The 23,405-nt window shown below is 37.1% G+C and overlaps 1 protein-coding gene across 7 annotated transcripts in view; it reads left to right on the top strand.

The window, feature by feature from the left end:
* Nucleotides 1–23,405, top strand: part of ATAD2B (ATPase family AAA domain containing 2B) — a 75,433-nt gene that overhangs the window by 42,390 nt on the left and 9,638 nt on the right. For 5 of the 7 annotated variants that reach the window (XM_085576255.1, XM_085576251.1, XM_021529789.3 and 2 more), the window contains 7 exons: nt 743–929; nt 1,599–1,784; nt 2,436–2,571; nt 2,887–3,083; nt 5,587–5,746; nt 8,840–8,962; nt 13,049–13,186. In XM_085576255.1, coding sequence (XP_085432381.1) covers nt 743–929; nt 1,599–1,784; nt 2,436–2,571; nt 2,887–3,083; nt 5,587–5,746; nt 8,840–8,962; nt 13,049–13,186 — 1,127 coding nt within the window. The remainder of the gene's footprint in view (nt 1–742; nt 930–1,598; nt 1,785–2,435; nt 2,572–2,886; nt 3,084–5,586; nt 5,747–8,839; nt 8,963–13,048; nt 13,187–23,405) is intronic. The other 2 variants (XM_085576252.1, XM_021529790.3) reach the window with 1 other exon arrangement.

Here is a 23,405-nt window from a genome sequence, read left to right on the forward strand (position 1 = left end):
AGTAGGTTAAAACACCCAAGAGAAAGAAACAAACATAAAATCCCAAAACCCCTTCTATGGACTGCTTAGAGTTTCTTCTCAACAACAACCAAAAAAAAAAGAAAAAAAAAAAAAGAAAAAAAAAAAAACAACAAGAAAATAAGTTTACCATTGCAGTTTTTCTTTGGAGTCTTCCTTCTGTCCAGAAGTCTACTGATTAGAAGTGTACAGATAGGCTAAAATACATGATGCATAGTGATGTCATTCAACCCTACTTCAGGTCTTTTTCCTTAAATAAGTAAACTATTGAAATGTTCATTAGTTCTTGAAAATCTTGGGGAGCACTTAGGGATGAAAGGATTGGCCTGGGATTCCTGAGGCTACTGAAGAGATATGTTAGTAGTTAGGACTGACCTAGAATGATTAAATTGCTGTCTTTGCTGGATGTTCAGTAAGTCTTTTTGTATGATCAAGGAATTAGTTTTAAATAAACTGGTTATAATGAAAATTGCAATGAATTTAATATAGGCATAACTTCACACAGATGAGTTTGAGTTAAACGGTTGTGAAACCCAAGATTAGAGAAATCCTGAGTTATTGGCACCTGAACCAGTATTCAGGGGTAGGCGAGTTGATCTTTTTAGGCTGTTGTAGGAAGCTGTTACCCATTACTGAAAGTCTTACAGATTCCAAAATATCTCCTATATATCCATCTATTGATAACACTGGTATGTTAATTGGCTGTTGTTACGTTCTGTTGCAGGTCAGCTTATCACCAGCCAACCTCTTACAGACCGAGATTACTGCTCTCCGGGGAAAGAGGTTCAGGTCAGACTTCGCACCTTGCTCCAGCACTATTGCACACTCTGGAAAAATTCTCCGTACACAGGCTGGACCTGCCAGCTCTTTATTCAGTCAGTGCCAAAACGCCTGAAGAGTCATGTGCACAGGTGATACTTCAGATTCCCTTGTAATGAGTCAGTGATTTAATTCTGCTTGTATCAATATAGAGGCAGCCAGCTGGAATGTAACTTCAAGTCCAGGTTTTCACAGGCTCTTTCTATTTTCCTGTTTAAAGTAAAGAGGTCTCTAGAGGGTGATGGAAATCTCTCTAGTGACTAGTGAATGTAATTACATTTTTAACCTGCCCCCTCATCACATACCTAGTACTAAGTAAGTTTAATCTGGGTATTCAGTGCCTGATACTCATTTTATTCACTTGTGTATGGATTGGTGTGCTGTTGTTCTAGGTTCATTTTCTCAGTTTTAAGTGTTTTGCATTTCCAAATAACTTTTGGTGAGTATTGCATGAATTGCAAAACAGTTTAATATTCATCTTGATTGTTCAGTCATAGCAAGTTTTTAAAAGATACATATTTTTAAAATAAAGCAGTTGCTTTGTAGTCTCCCTGGCACATTGACATAAAATAATTGAATGCTGTAGCTAAGAGTCACAAACACTTGTTTAGAAAGTCTTTAGGTAATTCTATTGTGCTGGAACATTTGTCTATAAAGTGCCACAAACATTAATGATTCTCTAATGTGCAAGAACTTTGTTACTCACCACTGATGGTAACAATTTGTTCCTTAGTTGAAATACAACTGTTTCTTTTAATTAGATCTTTCGTGAAGCTCGAAGAACAGTACCAAGTATAGTTTACATGCCTCATATTGGTGATTGGTGGGAAGCTGTCAGTGAAACTGTGAGAGCTACTTTCCTAACTTTGCTGCAAGATATACCATCTTTCTCACCTATATTTCTACTGTCTACCTCTGAGTCCATGTTTAGTGACTTGCCTGAAGAGGTAAGTTTATCATGGAAGGAGGCATTGTTAGGGGGTTCTGTGCTCTTTTGAATGTTTTAGTAATGTAAAATAATTTGTTTTGTAGTGGCTTTCTAACTTAATTTAAAATATGTCAGACAGAAAATGTAATAATTATTGAATGGTAGTAATTTTCCTTAATGATGGATGTATGTCCGTATTACTGATTTTCATAAGCTCCATACAACTCTGCTGAGAAGACAAAATTGTTCATTATACCAATTGTTCTTTTTGACAAATGACTCCATTATAATTAAATGCAGATTTAGTCTAAAGGCTTGACCTTGAGCTTTACATTTTCTGAGGCTCTGGTTAGGGGAGGATTCCTGTTTTTTTTTTCCTTAACATTTTCTGTGATTTTTTTTTCTCCTGCCCCTTTACTCTCCTGTTACTGCACAGTTGGCTATTGTTAGGATCATGGGATACTGCAAGTTTTGTTACTGTAGAGAATTCAGTGAGAATTACAAGTGTTCATTTTCTGTGAGCACAGCTTTAGGTAGAGTTTACCATCTCCTGTCCTGTGGCTGGTTTTGAAAAGTTTGTGACTAGTATTACAATATGGTCATTGTTCATGTCTTTTTCAGTGGGGGCTCATTTTTCTTATGGCTTTTTTTTTTTTTTTTTTTTTTCCAGCTGAAATGTATTTTCAGAATCCAGTATGAAGAGGTTTTTTATATTCAAAGACCAAGTGAAGAAGACAGATTGCGCTTTTTCAAAGGCTTAATTCTTGATGAGGCAGCAATGCCCCCACCAAGAAGGAAACAGGCTGGTAAACTAAGTTACAGTAAATCCAATAATAATGTGATCCTAATGTTTTATTTTGTGTTACTTTTGTTTTTAAAGAGGCGTGGGTAATTAACAGATAGTTTAGTTGCCATGTGACAGCATTAATCAGTGCCCAGAATAAATTTCATAGTTACAGTTAACAGTTGTTGAAGATGGAGATCTATGGGGTCAAGGATGCAGTGATAGTTAGATCCACGTTGCGTACTGAATATATATCATGAAATTTGGAGTGGCATAATGCAGGGAGCCACTGTACTGTTAATGTTTCCATTGTCTGATTGCCTGTTCTTTTCCCTAGCTCTTCGTGCCCTGGAGGTTCTTCCTCTGGCGCTGCCGTGTCCTGCCCGGGAGCTGTCGGAGGCGGAGAAGCAGAGGATGGAGGATCAGGAGGAGAACACCCTGCGGGAGCTGCGCTTGTTCCTCAGAGATGTCACCAAGAGGCTGGCCACAGACAAACGCTTTAACATCTTCAGCAAACCGGTGGATATTGAAGAGGTCTTGTTTCAGTAATGTGCAAACAATGAAGTTGAAAATATTAGAAAAAGAATGCAAATTTTAAAAAAGGAAATGGTTAAATTAATTAGAAAAATAGATGTTTGATCCATGGTCTGTCCAATCTAAGATACTGATTTTTAGCTGCTAGTACAACCTCATTGTCCATAAGGCAAGAATTTGGAACGTGTTCTATTGCCAATGGCTTTGGAAAAACCTCGTGCATTCTTGTCCATTTTATAAGTGAAATGAGCATTTTAAAATGCCAACACTCCTATCCTTGCCAGTATTCTGAATACTTGAAACCATAAATATAATTCTTTAATAAAAGCTTTTACGGCCCTGTAATCAGAGACATGATAGTATTGGGAAAGTGATCTGTGTTCTGTAATGCATTCAGCATTAATAGTCTTGTGTAATTTAAGCAGTAATGCTTGTGGATGCCATTAATCACACATGGTAGCGCATTATAAGGCATTAACTGGTTGATTATGGACTGTACACACCTAACTGATGAGACAGTTCGATCTGCAAATCTGTTTTCAGGGGCTGCTGGATGAATAGGATTGTGTTTGGTCTGACTTTGAGATCAGACACTGGCCAACTGCAAGCTTTGCAGGCTTACTAACTGAAAAAAAGATCCCTGATTGCTTCTGAAGAGAGAAGCATCTCTTTAGGGAATAATGGGACATTGGAAGACCAGCATTGTAAAAAGCAGATCTGGTGTGTAAATTCCTTGCAGGATGGAACACAGATCTTTTATGGGCTTGATGCAGTCCTCTCTTATTTTGAGTTTTCCATAGTGCTCCATAGCTGACTGGTTTTGAAAGCCTGGTGAGCTGTTTAATATGGCAACCTACAGTATGAGCGTGGTCTCGGCAGTAATTTGGTTTAATTTTTCTTGTGAAACTGGGAGGTCCATTGTTGTAGAAACTCTTCATACTTACAGTGAAGGTGCTTCCTTTCTGTCAAGAATTTGTTGTCTAAACTTATATGATTAAGGTCATGTAGAGAAAGAACAACTGTCCATGTTTTGTAGATGAAGAGAATAAAAATGTGTATTTGTTATTTGAAGGCTTGCCAGAACCCTGGTAATATATCACAGCACCAAAAATCAAATGTAATCCTTTTTGTCCCACCTGCTGCATTTAAGCACAGGACTCGCATTTCTTTTTCTACAACAGCTTGTCTGCTTGACTTCCTTAAAAAATGTGTTAGGCTTATTTCACTCTTGCTTGCATTGCAGAGAATGCTGCTGTGTGATAAGTCAAGAATTTTCCAGACTAAATCAGCAGCAATATTTACAGCTTCCAGTGAAGATTTTCTGATGGTGTGCTAACAAGAAAAGGAAGCCTATGGCTTAGCTTTCCAATTGCTGAACCAGATACTATTATGTTTCCATAAAGGGAGACAAAAAGAAATTTTTTGCCATTTTAATTTGTCTATATGAATTTCAATGTCTGTATTTAAGGAATTAGGTTTGTTTGCTATTCACTGAAATAATGCATTTATGTTAGTTTATGATGTGATCTATCTCTGCAGGCACTATATATTACATATATATATATGAAAATTCTTATAGAGCCATTATGACTTGACCTGAATATGTATTTAACTCCTGAGTGCTTTGACAGGGACCTGCATATGTGAATTTCAAAAGAAAAAAATGCAGGACTGTTTTAGAGGCTGCCAGTGTTTTTAATTAAGTGTAATCTGAATCACACTGAAACATTGATACAGAGTTTGTTTTGTTTTTTTTTCTGTGAAGTTAATAACAAATTCATTGATTTTTTTGGGTGAACTTCATTACAGCAGCTGTGCTGATTCATATGGCTATTAAGGCTGAGACCCTTATGGTATCATGAATTATGTTAAACAGTTTTTAGTGTGCTCCACTGGTTGCTGAATCTCCAGTTATGATCTAATTCATAGTGAACTGTGACACAAAGCTTTTTCTTTAGATTATCCTTCTGTGCAGCCAATCTAATATCAGCAATCAATAAAACCTGACTTTTCTTTGTTTAACAAGTGATTAAAGAAACTATTTAATAGTAGGTATTTAAAAGCTGATAATTTGGCTGTTAAATTTAATGAGAACTTTACCTACAGAATGAACAAAATAGAACTTCCCTAATTTTTCCTAGGGCTTCAAGGTAGACTGATGGGTTTTGCCTTTTTAGTTCCATGACAGTGTTATAGCACCATAAAAATCTAAAACAAAATTAGTCTAAAATGAAAAACGCATTTACATTAAGTTGTACTACTTCAAAAATACTGTTTAATTAATTTTGAAAGATAAATTGGTGAGCTCCTGAAGGTAAAGCAGATTTGGCAGTCCTATGTTTTTAGCCTGATAAAACTTCAATTTTTAGCTTAAATTTGCTTAGAAATCAAAATGGGTAGTTAATGTCTTAGAGCTAAGCATGTGGAATTTATCCAAGTATAAAGATGTGATTGTCAGTATTCAGTAGGTCCTGTGTCATTTCTGTGTGCTGTTTGTTTGTAGGTTTCAGATTACCTTGAGGTTATCAAAGAGCCAATGGACCTGTCAACAGTAATAACCAAAATTGATAAACACAATTACTTAACAGCCAAGGATTTTCTAACAGACATTGACTTGATCTGCAGCAATGCATTGGAGTACAATCCAGACAAAGATCCTGGAGGTAAGAACATACTTCTTTTTGGCCTAGCTAGACCTGAAAGCCTGGTACTTAATTCTGTATTCTGTTGCTATTCAGGCATTTCAATGAGCTGCATGCTTTGTGATAATTAGGATAAGCAAGTCCTAAGGGTCTGTGCTTTTAGTATTCTAAGTCATAGAGTGCACTGGGGACATTTAGAAGAGCAGGAAAACTGCAGCATTCAGAGCTGTTTTCTAATAAATTACGTTTTGTAGTTTCCTTTCAAATTTGATAGGTCCTTTTGGGTATCTAGACTTGTACAGGCATCAAAACCCCACTGTAATTTGGAGAGCTCTGTAGAGAATCTGCACACAATCTGGCAGTGGTCTGCTGTATTTCCATGTTAGCTTGGAACACGAAATTCATACACAGAAATCAAAATCTGAGTATTTGGGGATAGAAATAAAACAGGATAAATCACCAGGCAAGGAAGTCAGTTGCAGCTGATTAGGAGAGATTAGATAGTATTGTCTTGACAAAGTGTGATGGGATGCTTTCAATTAAAAAGGAATTTGTAGACTGAAATGAATATAAAAGCTGTTCACACTCCAAACTAAGGATAGAAGATCTTGTGTACTCTTTGCTAGGGCTGTCTTACAGTGCACATTGCCAAAAGAAAGCCTTGCAGCTGGCAGCTTCAAGAATCATCAACAAAGCATCAACACAAAGCACCCTTTTAATGCAGAGTTCTGTTTAATATATGTGGTACTTGGAGATCCAGGTCATCTACAAATGTGGTCCAATGTGTTAGAAAGTTTTTCATGACATCTTGTGAAATTGCTTTAGCAGATTAAAGCATGAGTTTTCTGTGTTTTTTTTCTCAAATTTTTGGTTTTCTGAGGCATTTAACAAGTCTTTTGTGTGGATTAGATACAGTATAGTCTGCTATACTGTATAGTCTGCTGTAGTTTCACATTGCCTTTTTAATCCAGTTCATACTTGTAGAAGATTAATTTTATTTCTTCAGTGTATGATGCACTCTTTTCTTTCAACTAGAAAAGTCCATTTATTTTGTGTTCTTGATAACACTTTTGAGGACTTCTAATGTGCAGTTGATATGAACTAATTAAAACCCTTGATGGGCACTTGCATTCAGAGTGTATCTGAAGAACACCTGTTGAGGGATATTTTGATTTTCCTTGCTGTCAGAACTGAACTGGGAGAAATTGATCTAGCTCTTTCTGGGCTCAGTTTTGAGCATGTATTGCTCTTCTGGCATTCAGAATTTCTTGGGCTGTTGTGTGAACACACCTGAACCAGCACATTATGACTATTCAGAGGAAGCATTCCATGCATTCAGATGTATTCATTAAATGAATATTAATTTATAAATGTTGACATTCTTTAAAGGTGGACATACAAGCTTGTTTCTGCTTGTAGAAGGGTCATACTGTACCTGCTTTTGTCATGTTTTTAAGTTGGGAAAGCAAAGGAACAACCAGACTGGCTGATTTTATCTGCAGTCTGGATATTAAAAACTGATTGCTTGGTGATTTTTTTTTCCTGGTACTTTACTATAAAATTTCAGACAAGTTCTGTAGTAAGACAGATTGGGGTTTTCTTGCTCCACTGTTTGACTGGGAAATGTTCTTGAAGGCATGGGAACATAACCATTGTATGTTGGACATGAGTGCCTCATTGAAGCACTGTCTGGGGCAAAGTCTTGCCCAGCACAGGATTAGAGGAAGGTCGTGGTTCAGTCCAACACCCCAGTTTGATTCCTTTTTATTTCCCTTCCTCCTTTGCAAGGACTTCTTAAACTTTATTATCTGACTAAAACTTTGACATTAAATATCTCAAAATTACATCTGGAATGAATGCACTCTGGGGGTTTTTGTGATCATAAAACATAATGCTTCACAAATATGTGGGCAAAACCTTCCAACTTTCAATAGATTTAATGGACAGTAGTTTTCTCCAGAAAATGCTGGACTCTTGAGCTAGACACTGGATAGTCTCTTTCACTCAGCAGTTTTTCCAGCTGTAAAAGCTGCTGTTTCTAGAATTACAAATATTGTGAAATGAGTATTTAGTGTTATTCTTAATTGTTATTTTTAAAGATTATTAAAACATTAAATCTGCTGGCTGTAGAATATGTTCTAGACAGTAATGATGATGGTTACTGGTACTGTACCTGCAACAGCTGGAAAAAAGTAATTCAGTATGGATGGATTGACAAATTAAATATGTTAGTACTGAAGTCAAACAATGAGTTGGAAATTTCATTGAAAAGCTACATTCTAGATGTTAAATTTCTCCATATATGGGCTTAGTTATTAAGCTATGATTACTTTTCAAATTTCAGTGGTGGAATAATTTGTTTTGTGTGTTTCAAAGGTAGGGGAGCTGGTCTGTTTTTTCCTGAATTGCATTTAGGCTTCCAGCATGGGCAATTTGTTCTGTTCCCCAAATAGGCCTGAAAATGTAGCACACTCAAGGCTTGTTTATTTCCATTTTTTTAACATGAATTAAAATGAGAAACAGCTATTCAATATAAGGAATAAAATAATGTGTTTTAGCACAATTTTGATCAGTCGTTAAATAATAATTAAGAAATAATTTAAGGTTAAAGAAAAAAACAACAGGGAAGGAACATAAGTGAGCCAGGTCTACCTTACAGATGCAGGTGATGTCCAGTGTGATTTTGCAGGCAATGTAACTGTGAATATTCCTAGACTCTAGTGGTTAAATTAATTCCTGGACAAGTCTCTTGTTACTTTGGGACTCTTTGCACTCCACTCCATTATACTGTGTAGATCTGCCTGTGGAACCTGGCTACACCTTATGGCAAGTTGATTTAGGTGTGTTCATCATTCACTGTTTGCATTTACTTATAGATACCACTGTGGATTAAAGTAACAGATTAAACTTCTGAAAACACTTATATCTCTTTAATAGCTAGGTTGTGATTTTTGAGTGTGCTGTGGTATTGATTACTCTGCATTTTCAGACATCTGTAATTTTTCCCAGTTACTTCTGTTTGTATCAGTGTTGTAATATGCAATACAAAGCAACACAGAAATGCTAAGGGATTTTTGTAATTGTGGTAAAAAAGTGTACTGTCCTGTTTTCTAGATAAAATAATTAGACATAGAGCATGTACTTTGAAGGACACTGCTCATGCTATCATTGCTGCTGAACTGGATCCAGAATTTAATAAGATGTGTGAAGAAATCAAGGAAGCAAGACGAAAAAGAGGTATGTTTAACTTCAGTTATCATAACACAACACACTCAGAGGCTCTCTACAGACAGGTAGGAATGGGCTCATATTCACCAGCCCTGGACCTTGTAGGGGGGCTTCAACCACCCCAGTATGTACTGAAGGGACAACACAGAGGGCAGAAGCGATTCAGGAGGTTTCTGGAATGAGTAGAGGGCAACTTCCTTCTCCAAGTCACAGAGGAGCCACCAAGAAGAGGTGCTGTGCTGAACTTTGTTTGCACCAACAAGGAGAGGCTGGTGAGGAATGTGAACTTCAAGAGCAGCTGGGCTGCACTGACCTTGCAGTGGAGGGAGTTGAGATCCTAAGGGCAGCAAGAGGGGTGCACAGCAAAGTTCAGTACCTTGAACTTGAGGAGAGCAGGCTTCAGTCTGTTCAGGGATCTACTTGGTAGAGTCCCGTGGGATAAAGCCCTGGAGGGAAGAGGGGCCCAGAACAGCTGGTTAATAAACTCAGGAGTGATGTTTCCCAACAAAAGAGGTTAGGTAAACACATCAGGAGGCCTGTGTGGATGAACAAGTTGATTGTGGATTAATTTAAACACAAAAGTGAGGCCTGCAGAGAGTAAGAACAGAGAAAGGTAGCATGGGAAAACTACAGAGGAACTGAGCAGCCAGGGATCAAATTAGGAAGGCTAAAGCTCTGAGAGAATTCAGTCTGGCCAGGGACATGGGCAGCAAGAAAAGCTGTACATATATGGGATAGAAATTACGGATCTCTTACAGATACAAAAATGTAAATTTAATATGAAATAAAGAATGCATGTCGGATTCAGACAGTGCAGGTTAAAGAGTGACTGAGCTTGAAACCTCTCTACTTTCTTCCTATTTTGTGAGCTGAACTGATAGGGCACCATTATCCTTTCAAGAAGAAGGGTGCATTGCCTACTGTTACAGACAATACTACAGAACCTGCTGAACAAGTAATGTTAGGGTTGCTGTACTAACTTCTGAGGTGGATGTGGTGGAACCAGATCTGTGGTCTGAAAGTGCCTGTAGTACAGTATAATAAGAATTGTGATAAGGGAAAATAGCCTTTAAACCACTGGATTTTTAGTTCACCCTGGTATGTGTACAAGTGTAGTTTTGGAGGTAACATTTTGATTTTTTTGGTTAAGAAACAACTCTTGCAAGTCTCGTACAGCTTCTAAAGTGACCAGGGAAAGTTATCAAAAATCCAAACATATTGCCACTGTTGCAGCAGTGCTCTGTTTACATAAAAAGAGTGTACCTCCATGGAAAAGTTATAAAGTTTTGAAAGTTGAAAAAGGTTGAAAATCACCGAACTATAACATTAGAACAAAATTTCATGCTGATTTAGGGATCGTTGATTTCAATAATTCCAGCTTTACCTTGTCAAGTTGTTTCCTGCTTTGGTATAAAGCTCCATTATTTGACTTCTAGGTTGAATTGGCTGGTCTTACCTTTTAGCTGCTGATTCTTGAAATACTTCTGTTGGTAGATTGAAGACTCTTTATTAATAAACTTCTTTGAACTATGCAAGTATCTATAGGCTTTCTCTCCTTCAGATTAAAACAGATAGAATTCTTTGTATTTTCCTATTCAGTCATGCCTGTTTTTGTCTAATTTTGTGCAAGCTTCCAATGTGTGTCTTGAATTGTGGATAAATGAACCAATTGTAATTCGCTGTGGCTGTAAAACAGAGCTAATATAATGCCTTCATTTCTCCTCTGTACTTTTCTATTAGAACCACAAGAATATTCACAATTCTGGCTGCAGTGTCGTGCTGTGAGCTGTGCTCAGTTAATTATCCAAGTCCCCATGACTGTTAAAGGTTATTGCTTCCGAGGTTAAAGTAAATGTTTGTAAGAGCTCTTTGTGGCAGAGAATGACTCCATGGCTTGTAGTCCTTTCTTGCAAGTTTGCAAGAACTGGAATGCTGCCCTCCTTTTTGTGGCAGTGGCCCAGTAATAGATATTTCTGGAGATAAAGCCTGCAGACTGTTGAAAGAAGGGCAGTGTCTTAAGTCATAATTAAGGCTGATGGTATCATGCAGTGAACTTGTTAAATCAGAAAAAGCAGGTACCATTGGTGTGAGAGGGCCTTCAGGTACAGGTACGTGATGAGCAGCACCAGTTTGTGGGACAGAACAACTCACAGGCAGGAGTGAGCAGGATTCAAAGTGAATTCAGTACATTGGCATGGAAACTGTTGCAGTGTCACAGGTACTGCAGGTGACACTTGAAGATGCTTGTGCTTCTGGACCACACTTGGTGGTTTCAATGACAACTGAGCTCTGCAGTTGGTCCAGCTGTAGAATGTGCAAGGCCAAGCTCACTGACTGGCTTAGCAGGAATGCTAACTAAAGCAAGTCCAAAAGACTTGGAATGCATGGAAGAAGCTGTGTTAATTTAACTGTTTATGAACAGAGGAAAATATATCAAACTCCTGAGGTCTGAGGAAGCCTCACACTGGAAGGCGATCACAAGGGATCAGGAGTTGTGTCTAAGATTATGATGGTGCAGAGCACCTGGATGGTGACACTTCAGGAGTATAGTCTTGGCACTGGTCATTGTAGTGGATGGAAAGGATGTGGATGCTGATCAGTTCTGCCATTATTCTCATTTTACTCTAAAGAACAGCCTCAGCAAGGCAGCAGATCAGGACAATCACAGTGCATCTGCTTGTCTAGACTTTGAAATGTATCCTGTTTCAGAGCAGTTTGAGCAAGGGATGAAAAAATCAAAAAAGCTCCATATCCATTTTCTTCACAATTTTGTCAGCAAGTTACTTGGCAATCTTTTGTAATTCTAAAATGGAAAGTATTTTGTACATGGTTTTTGTTTTTTTTTTTTTGGGGGGGGGAGCGGGGCAGTGGTTGTGGTGGTGTTTGCTTTTGTTTTGAGGATTTTTTTAATTTGGTTTTTTGTTTATTTGTTTCATTTTTTTTTCCACACATCTGACATTTTTACTTAGTACTCTGACTGGTGACCAGTCTCAAAAGTACTGCACATATACTGTACAATAAAATCAGTATGTAGAAGTCAAACTAGAATTTCTTGTTCCTCTGTTAGTGAAATGAAATTAGGTACTATTGTTGAAAGATGTTAAGCCTAAGGATAGCAAGTTTTAAGCTGGTAAATAAGAACCAACTATCTATATCCTAGACTACTGAATTTGCAGCTACTTGTGAAGACCAGCTAATAAAAAGGTAGAAGTGATAGTTTGAGTAATAAAATATGTTTGATACGCAGTTTAAAACTTTTATAATATTATTTAGAAACCTATGCTGTAATTATTAATTGTGAGATGAGAGATTATGTGTGAATCTTTTAATTTCTGCATCCATCAGTTTTGGACCTTCTTTTCAGCTCTTGATCACTTGGTTCTGGTTTCTATTGGAGATATGGTATAACATTTTGAAGACCATTTTAGTGGATGGGTAGGAAATAGTTCACAAATATAGAACTTCAGATAGTAATTTATGTCTTTAAAATGTACTTAACCAATATGAAAGTTTGCTTTTTTAGAATTTAATTTAAAAACCTACAAAGCAGTAGAAGCTATGAGATTAAATATTACAGGAAGCAAACCACACTTTTTGTTAAAAGCAGAACTGCATTTTCTTAATTTAAGAGCTCATATTGACTCTGAAATGGATCCATTTTACATAACATAGATCACAGTGACAATACAAGAAGGTTCTTATTCAGATACTCTTTTTGATGTGGCATACAATGCCGTTATGAATTGCCACTTATTTTAAAACTGTTTAAAATAAGGAAGAGATTGAAATGGTCAGTAAGAATTTTCTTGTAGAGGAAATATGAATAGAAGGGTCAATCTTTGGGGACCCAAAGAGTGTGAGAGGCAGTCACATTTTTCTAATCCATCAGAGCTGACAGTTTAACACCATGCAGCCAGTAAGTTGTTCTGTCAGCAGAAACAAACTATTCTTACTGCAAATCTTTATTTTGAATGTCCAGCTAAATATTAATGGATCTATTCCTATTGCAGTATGGTGTTCCAAGTTTCTGCTTTGATTCAGTAGATTCCTGCAGCCTGGTTTATTTAAATAGGTATGGTTGTCTTTTGCATGCAGGCTTCTCAGTGCCAGCAGAACAGGTAAATCCTCACGGTTCCACTGTACGGAAAACTGAAGCCAGAATTGAAGAGGCATTTCGGAGCAAGCAAAAGCCCACCATGGCCGTGTGGCCCAACTCTGCAAATAAATGTGCATGTAAGTACCTTGGGTGATAATTGTGCAAAATTAGAGGTCCTTTCAATGGCAGACATTTGAAATGTGTCTCTACTGCTGCTTACTGATCGTTTCCAGAAGTAATTTTAGGCATGAAACACTTGGAACTAAGAAATACTCCTTCTAGGAGTACATAAAATCTCTGCCCAAGACGTTGTAAAGAAGTAGGTTTTCTGTTTTTGTGATGAAGAATAATTATTTTTCTAATGCAGTATGAGTATTTTGCATTTTTTGTTGTAAAAGACTGTTTTCAGTATAAGACAACTCAGATCCAAGAACACTTTTCAGTGGTTTGATGAGTTTTCAGGTTTGTTTACTCTGTGTATTAGCAGGTAGATACTTCTACACTGCTTAATAGTCTCTCACTTACACTACATTGAATTCCTGCCTTCAATACATTCGGCGTCATGCTGAAAGCTGGAGAAGAGGTTGCAAATTTAACTGTATTTTCCTTTATGGCAATGGTTTTCAACAGTCTGTAACCATTACTAGAGGATGTTAAGATACACGTCCTGGAGCCTACTGCATTAATCCAGTTAAGTGATTGAAATCTCTAGAATTGTGAGGTGTGTGTGGGTAATCAGGAGCTAATTGTTTTCAAGAGCTAAGTTTATTGGAACAGGTGAATACATAGCAGATACTTTCATTATAAAGAAAATAAAGATTATGAGAGACAGTGAGTATGGGGTATATACTGATAGTTGCACTTCGCTTTCCTGCTGAAGTTGTGGAGTCCATTATTAATATATTATTAGTAGCATTATTGATTATTGCTGATTGATGGCACACTGATTGAAGTGGACAAATTTTCATTTTGGCATTTGTGCTCTCCTTCATGGTGTTTTTCCTTGATGAGAAATCATTTTCTAGGCATGGTGATAACTGCCCAGAGATGAACATTGTTTATATATGAATGATAGTGTTGATGTCAAATGGTTTAATTAATTAGAGGTGTATGATTTTATTTCCTGAAGCTGTAATTTCTTCCGTTAAAGGAATTAAAGTCAATTGTACAGAATTATGGTTAGAATAAATTGTTATATAATAAATTGATGATGTGGATCCAAGCTGTTCTTTATTCATTTGGCAGCTCGTGCAAAACAGAGTGTGTAGGGAAGGGATTCCCAATTAATTTTTTTAAATTTCCTGTGAAGTCTAGGATGGAGATTTTCCCTCTGGCTGCCCTGCAGAGCACTTTGCTGGCTGTGCATGCTGAGCAGCAGAAGGTGGGTTTATAGACCTCCAAGCTGGACATCCCCTGGGAAGGGGCAGAGCAGCCCTCGCTGGTGACTCGCATCCAGAGCAGTTCCAGTGCCTCTCTCGCTTCCCCTCTGTTGTGGAGGCAGCAGCAGTTGTTTGAAAACTCGAGCCATCAGCTGCAGGAAATTGCCAGTGTCTCTGTGCAAACAACAAAGTTACTGTTAAGGCACTGAGCCTGTTGGTATTTTTGTGATCTAGCTTGGAAGGCAAGAAAAATTGAGGCTTAGTGGTGTTTGGATCTACGATCAAATGAAAATCTGCCTTTTAAGGCTGAGTCTGGGAAAGGTAACTAGTCCAGGAGGGATGTGATGCATCTAGTAATCAAGAGAGAGAACCAGGAATTGATGAGCAATCAGAAACCTGCAGAAAGGATTCAAGTAGTACATGGGCACCCTTGAAGATTGATGTGGTCAGTTCAGCAGAGACTAGAAATGAAGAAGAGAAATGGTCTTAAAAGGGTACTTGGAGGATAGGCTAGAGAAGAGTGAGAGCAGAACTGAGAAGATTGTAGGGAGCTCAAATAGCAGAAAATGAAACTGTGGATTGCGATTGTTTAAATGGAAGAAATAAGTTTGGAGAAGGGATTTCTGAGGAGGAATTATTTTAGAGGGAGAGTGGAATTTTTTTATGGTCATGAAATACTATTTTTTTAAAGTCTATAATGTATTGCACAATCAGAGTAACAAGAAAAATATTAAAGTATTTTATTTAAACAGGATAAAACCATACTTTTCAATAATTCTGAAAATAATTGCATGTTTTCTGCTGTTTGAACTTGATGTTTTCCCTTAGAGGAATCTAAGGAAAGAATCACCATTCATAACATTATTTTCCTGATCAGTTATTACTGTTTTTAGGGGCTTTATAACGGTGTTTTAGAAAAGAGCTGCAATAAGGTTAATTCAGATGACAAGCCTTAGAACTCTAAAAGAAATAATTGTCAAGTATCTTCTCTAAAAACAGAGAGGACTGCAGACAGTGCAGCAGCCTTGTCAAATTTAGGGTCCTGCCCAGGGCTAGTACAGTAGCGAGTGAGAGTTGGATTATTATTTGTTGGTTTGTTTTCTGAGGTTTTATATTTTGTATAAAACTTGAATTAGTTTTTTACTTAACTGTTATTTTGTGATTAATTTAATTTTTCTGATGTATTTTAGATATTTTGTTAATTTGACTGGACCAGATGGGCTGTTGGAAATGTGAATAAGAAATTTTCTGTTTCAAGGCATGGTGATACACAATTCTGAGTTACATTTCATCTGCAACTCCCCTTTCCCTTGTTGAAGGTAGAGCTGTGTGGATTGTGTCTCACTATATAGATGAGTTTTAAAAGTACTGAATTACTAGAATTTGCTGAGAATCTATTTGGGGACGTTCTGCCACAATTTAAAATATTTCAATTTTCAACTGTGTATTTTGATAAAAGTGCAGGTATTCTGGTGGGAACTTGGAATGTCAGAAGTCTGATATAAATAGTTATATGATTATAGAATCACAAAATGACAGTGGTTAGAGGGAACCACTGGAGATGTTCTAGTCTAGCTCCCTTCAGAACTGGTTGCTCAAGGCTTTGTCCAATTGTGTTTTGAACATCTCTAAGAATGGGGGCTGTGTGTGATGCCTGGGGACCTCTTTTAGTGCTTGGATGCAAATAATAAATTCTTTTTCTTAATTTTGAGTGCCTTGTATTTCAGTCTGTGCCCATTGCCTCTTGTCACTGGGCACTACTGAGAAGAGTTTTACTTTGCCTTTTGCATGGAGCTGTGTAGAAAAGGGAACTACCTGCAGTGTGCAGTTTGGTGTGTTTGCTAAATTAAGTGGTTTAGATAGACATTAGCTCAGAAAGCATTAGCATCTCTTTAATATTTGGGATCCTGTATAATAAAACTGTATCCAACTGCTCCATCTTGCCAGTAGATGGGGCATGGTACATACCAATTTACTGTCTTGAACTTGCTTCCTTTAGTGTTACATATGAATAAACTCTGTGGGGAAGATTTGGCTTTGCATTCTTATCTTTTTTTGCAGCATTTAATGATAATATATTGTAGTGATAGACTGCAGATTTTATGTTTTCTTCATAGAGAAGATGTTTTTTATGCCATATGATAAATAGCATAGCTGTGAAAATGGCATTTGGAGCAAATAAAGAAAATTTAAGTCCTTTGTCTTATGCAAACTATTAAAAATACAAGTTTTATATGAAAGTCATTTTATGAAATATGAAGTAAACACACTGCTAAGTTTTCCCAGTAATTTAAGTGATTAGTGTGCTTTCTATAAAGGACTGTAGGGATACTAAGCAAGAATCTAAGAAACTATGGCAGAAAAAGTAAGTAATATTTTCTTTGCCTTTTTGTGTTGGATGTTTTTGCTTGATTGGTTTTTGGTTTTCTCTTTTTCACCCCCAAATGGGTGATCTTTGCTGTCCTATGGAACACTTTGTTTCTGATTTATAATGGAAAGGCTTTTGTTTTGTCTGGAGGACTTTTTAAAAAAGATTTTTAGAAAGAAAAGGTCTTTCATTTACAGTCTTTCTCAGAAACTGTTTTATTCTCAGTCTTTGTCCGATTTTCATCTGTTTAGTGTCTCTTCTTTGACCTTTCTGTGACAGTGGTGTCAGTGATTGCTGTACTTCAGGCTTCTGGGACTGCAGCAATGCCTTATCAAAGGGCATGGCAGACCAGATTCCATATGGTTTTGATAATTTGAACTATTTTTTTCGTTTTGGTGTGGTTCTGAGTTTGGATTCGAGAATTGGATATTGGCAAAATAACAGTCCTTCAGATGCTAACATGAAAATCCTTGTAGCTGCTGTTTTGTCACTTATCCTGTATTTGCTACTGTTTAGTTTTCTTCTGCTTTTGAGATTTGACTTGGATTAATTCTCACTTGAGACAGAGGCAAGTACTGTTACTTGAAAGCACCATTAAAAAGATTTTCTGGAATGTGAGGATATATTTACTCAGAGCTGGTGCAACTGTCTCTTATTGTCTAACTATCATTTTGTTCTGGGTAGTGTAGGAGTTGGCATTCTGGTTAGGAGTGGTTTTGATCTCTTGTGCTGCCTTCAACCAGATGCTTTAAAAGAAAGTTGCAAACATTTGAGAAATAATTTTTTTTTTGCCTGATTTTGAAGGAAATACCAATGTAGCTGATGATTCCAGGTTAGTTAACAGTTCTTTTAAACCCCATAGGCTTTTAAATTCTTCTAATTTAAAATACAATTTAGTGAATTTGTGGGAGTTCTAATAAATCTTGACTGCCTGTTCTTTTTTGGGATCCCATCAAACTTTTGAACTCAGTAATATCTAGTGACAAAGAAATTTTCTTTCATCACTATTAAATACCTGCCTATTGAATTAATCAAGTGTCTTTTTCTCTGACAGAGGGCTAAGTGGGTTCTACAATTTACCTGATCAGTGACTTTTCTATATTCTTTTGTTCTCTTCTTTATAACTCAGTAATGCAAGATGGCTTAGCCTCTTTTTAAGGTTTCTTTGAAAGCATTTTCATCATCTTTCTTGTAAACAAGGTAAAAATATCTTTTGAAGTAGTTTGGGGTTTTTTTTTTCCCTCCAAGTGATATGCACAAGTGATGTAATAAAAACAGTTTTCAGACCAGATAGATCCTTTCATTCCTCCCTTCTGAAAATTGTGACAATGTTTGCTTTAAATTAAGACGTAGTGTTTCTGTCTGCAGAAGTAGTGGATTTTCTTGAGATTATTACCTTTATTAACTTCAGATTTTGCCTCCTTGACAGAGAAACCACCCAGTAGCCATTATTTTTTCTTGTGTTTGTTCATGGCTCTCTTGCAGCAGGAAGGTGTCATTCAGTAGTCCTTAAGAGCCAGCTGAAGGTACCAAGGATGTGTATAGTTGTAGTAGTTGCTATTGTACAGAGGGGAAATAAGCAGATCTACACAGGTGAAGAGTCTAAAAATTATCTCCACAGATGACATTAATCTGATTGTCTTTTCTCTTTTGACTTCATTTGGCTTCATTAAAGAAATTTTCCAGCGTGATGGTCTTGCCTTGTATTTCACTCATGTAATTAGTCTGGTTTCATGTAAATTATATTTTTATCTTGGTTTCCCAAGAAAATCTTACCTGTGCTCTCTGTCCATCTCTGCTCCCCTAATAACTTCTAAATCATTTAGTGGAGTTCAGACAGATTTGATGGGAACTGAGACCTGAAAGATTAGATTCCTGCAGGTTTAGTGAAAATTGGTAGCTAGACAAATGCACATGTCTACTGCAGGAAAAGGAGATAGATTGAAAATGGTAGGTGAGCAGGTAAAACATGGTATTGACCAGGCATGGCATGCACACCTCAGACCATGGACTGTGTCCTGTGTCCAGTTCATCTGGGGTGGGGAGGAACAGGAAACACTGGGATAGTTCCATGAGAAATATTGGGAAGAGCTTGAGTGGAGAGCATTATTGGGGATGGTAGGGGAAAGCAATTGACTGGGTAAGAAAATACTGGGAATGCTGCAATCAGGTTTGCTTTGTACCTATTTCAGTTCCTCTTAATGAAACTTGACTACTCTGTGTTGGGTAGATATGCCCAGGTTCTTCAAGTATTGGCTTACAAAACATAAGCTGTTATGTAAGGTGATAAAAATCATAAATATGTGAAGTTGTTGTATGTAGTTCTTTTCATGTGTTTGTCAGTTCTGTGCCTTGAGTCCTTCTGTCTAGGTGAAGAAAATGATATCTTTTAGGGGTTGGTTCCACAGTCACTTAGGCTGGTCAAACTGCAGGGCACTGCTAAAGAGGCTGTCTTGCCTTGTTGCTGCTGGCATATTCCCACTGTGTTCCCTGTGCCAGCACTGTCATTCATGAGTTGGAAAGCTCAACCAAAGATGTTAAAAACTAACCCAGAAAAAACCCCAACAACATAATGTTTCAGATGGATTTAGTTCCCTTATCTGTTTTACTGCAGAAACAGTAATGCCAGCACAAATGAGGCAGTGGAAATGCTATAGCTGGCTTTGGAGGAAGAAATGGCTTTGTTAGTGGAAGCTGGCACCTCACTTTGCTTTTTAAGCCATTGTGGAATTGTGATCTGTTCTTTCTTGCTGCTTATCTCTGACTGCAGTTTGGGACTTAGTGAGTAGAAACTCCAGAGACTTTCAAGAGGACTATTTAGTGCCTCTTGGTAAGGAATGTGGAGCTACTGGAAGCAGCTCAATTACTGTGGCAGGTACATAGATATCCTGGATGTTGTATAAGGGAGTGTAAGTTGCTGGTTATAAGTGATTTCTCAAGGCTTTGAGTTACTTTACACACAAGACATCAGAAAGGTGTTGAGAGTTTTGATCATGGAAGAAAAACTTAAAACATGTGAATTGCTTTAAGTGGTTCTTGATACTGCAGACTAAAAATCTAGATCCATGGTGATCTTGCTTGCAATGAGAATCTTCTTTGGGTTTTAATCCCCAGGAATTCTTCATGAAATACAGTAGCAACTGAGAATTTACTGTTTGATGGATGTCAGTTTTATCATTTACTGACAGATGATTCACATTCTTTGATGGATTTTAAGCAGTGTAGAAGCATGGAAGAGTCTTCTTTGCAGCATAAAGTGAACTTGTTAGCCTTCAATACTGTGCTGCACTCAAGGTACTGTAGTAGTCAAACTACAGAAATTTCAAGAGAAAGATCTCTGCTGCATCTTATTAGAGTTCTTCCACATTAAGGGAAGCAGACTTGCTTGTAAATAATTGACAGTCTTCAAATAATCTAATTATGTCTTCTTTCTTTTCCACTGTTAATTTTATTTCTCTGTAGTCTACAGTTCTGTCACTGTACTGCTGGATTTGGGGAACAGAAACTGTGCACACTTCAGCTCCAAAGCTTCTGTCCTATTCACCCATTTTTTTGAAATCTCTTTTCCTGAGACCATAGTAAACAGAAAGGTCACGGTTGCCTCTAGGTCTTGGAGGAGTTATTTGGGAAAGTGAGATTTTTTGGTTCATAATTTTTAGGATGCTTTTAGTTTTGGGGTTTTTTCCCTACTATGACTGTTCTTTAATAGCCGAGAACAGTGCTCTGCTCTGGACAGGGTTGGTACTTACATTACCAGATGATGTTGTTATTACTTAGTGTATCTGACTGGAGAATCTCCAAGCAGCACCTGTCAGTGGGCAAGAATTCAGAATTTCTGAGTCTGCTGCAAGTTTCATTTTACTTAACTTCATCTAGAGGTCTAGTCCTTCTGAAGTAAGGACAGCACAGAATTTATTTTTAATCATACCTAGGAGAAATGCTGTCCGCCTTGTTCATATATCTTTCAGATGACTCTGAAATTGTCTTAACATAGGAATGGAAGAATTGAGAAACTTCACTTATTGCTTAACAAAATGTGGAGTAAATTTCTATTCAGTGATTAATTGCATTGTATTACATAGCACTTTAAAAATGCTCTCTGCATAGATTGTGCATTTTAGGAAAAAAAGAGCAGGTGAAATTTAGTTTTGATACTAACTTATTGTGAACCTGAGTGAAATGTTAGGTGTGATTTGTGGTCAGACAGATACTTATTGTTATTAAAAATTCTTAGTAGTGATTTACAAAAAAGCAAACCGTACAGAAGCTAGAACTGAAATTAAGATCCCTTTGGCAAATCTGTAGAGGTTATGTGAAGATTATAGAGTGAATAGTTGTCCAAATTAGAAGTCAAGTGAATGTATTCATGTGTGAATAATTGCTATTATAATAGTTTGAGTTAGAGAAACTCAGTTCTATAAAGCAGGATTCTTTTGACAATAGTATTTCCACTGCCTCTGGCACAAATAATGCCAAAAGACTCGGTATCAATGCGGTGATTTCTGATGAGTAGTTTTAAAAGGAGTAATTGAAAAGGTGTTAAGGCATTAAGTTGCAATTGTATGTGCTATGTTCATTTTTTAAACAAAGTTCACTCAAAGCTTTTCTCCTGTTAATAGCTGTCCCATTCTGTTACCTGCAGGAAGCTGATAGTCATGAATCAGTATATACTGACTAGAAGATAAAAAGTTTGTCATTCTGCTCTTGATAGTTTACAATCTTCTAAAATACAAACATCAAGGTAGTGAAGATGGGATTCCAGATTAAGTTTATTTTTTAGCAGCAATCTGTTAACCCATTAGTTCCTCCCCAGCAGCCCTTTGCATCAGTTTTGCCCTGTGGTAGCTCCTTCATCCTTTTAAAGTCATAATCAACTGTCCTGTAGGACAGTTTCCTGCCTCTTACGACAGCTTCTCAGATCCATGATACTCTTGTAGTAGTGCCTTTTTATTTCCAGTTACTGTAAAGGGGACCAATACAGGTGATGAAATCTGGTGTCAGTGTCTACAATTTGTCACACGGTTCTGTGGTCCATTAAACACTTCTCCTCCTTGTACCACTCCCTTAACTGGGGGAATTAAGCAGGACAGAAAGACTGGTGGTGGGGTTTATTTTTAAATGCTGTATCCCTTGCTCAACTTTTCACTAATTTAGAGGCTCAACTCTATGTAAAAGAAAAATCTGTGTAACAATGGTTGCTAAGGATCTGGAACCAGAATTTCCTCTCTCATCCCAAAAGACATTGCTGCCTCACTTTTGTTGTTGCTTTGTCCTAATTAAAAACTGCGGTAAAAAAAAAACACACATAATGTTTGTTCAAAAATACTGCATGAGACACTGAGCGAGCTGGACTTGCTGACTCTCAGGTGGGAAAGACTTGAAATTTAATGAGACAGGTAATACAAGGATTAATTCCATTTTGCTTTAAGGTGATTTCTCGCACACTTAAGAATTTTAGGAATGTACTTGTGTGTTTGGGGAAATCATGGATTCTCATCCCAGGTGAAACTCACAATGTGGACAGAAGGGATGCACCAGTAAATATTTAAAGTACAATTCACTGATACAAATATACTTCACAATATATCTGGTACATACTCTGAATTCTATCTGAATTACAGCAAAGTCTGCCTAAATAGCCAAAAATCAGTGTATCTTTTAAAAATTTAACTTATTTATTTATTTGCTTAGGATGTACCAGATTTCCTTTAAAAGACTTGTATTCTCCTTCTGTGTTTTATTTACCTATCTTTGGAGTTGCTCTGAGGTTCAGTTTGTTGCCTAACAGAGTATTATTTCTATTTTTGTCTGTAAGTTTACATTTCCCTGTTTAGTTTCAGATTTGCTGGTTCAGTGATTAATGAAAGTTTTCTTGCATAATCTAGGGAAAAATACATGAACTCTTGAAAAGTTATGTGAGTAGGTTGTAGCTCATCAGTAAAAGAGTGACACTGACTGTAGAAGTCACTATCAGATCCTGAATATGGCTGGAGAAAGGGGATTTTTCCCCCCTTCAAATCTTGCAGTTCTCCATTGTAACAGTAAATACACATTCTAAGTGAAACTGTTCTTATTGCAGTGTGATTGTAACTTTAGATGGCTTTAAAGCTAAAAGGTTAGGATTTACTCCTAATGTAGTTGTTAAACTACCTGCTCACATACAGCACTCATGGGGAGACGTTCTGAAGTACAACTGTGCTTCTGAGTGTCTGTGAATTAATTGTCAACACTTGTACCTGCACTGTGCTTGTATCTTCAAAGCAAGGTCTTTGTAACTCAGTGTGTGGTTGGCAGACACCGGTGTAGAACTTAATACCCCATAAATCAAAGCAACTTACAAATGTAGAGAACATTATGGAGGTGCTCAGCATAAGAGTTCACTTTGAAAGGGAAGGAAATTTGTCAGTCTCTAGTTACTATTGGCCGTGATTTTCATTTATAATAGCTGGCCACAACTTAAGCAATTTTGCAATAATTGAACGGTCTTTATCATTGCTTGGATTTGAATGTAGAAGCTTCACTTTTTCACAGTGTCTTCCTGATCTTCTGAGTTGTGTCTAGTTAGTGCTTTTGAAAAGGATATTGACAATACCATTAGGTTGGAGTGGT

The sequence above is a fragment of the Lonchura striata genome, chromosome 3 (genome assembly GCF_050655825.1).
Source record: "Lonchura striata isolate lonStrDom1 chromosome 3, ASM5065582v1, whole genome shotgun sequence".
Lineage (NCBI taxonomy): Eukaryota > Metazoa > Chordata > Aves > Passeriformes > Estrildidae > Lonchura > Lonchura striata.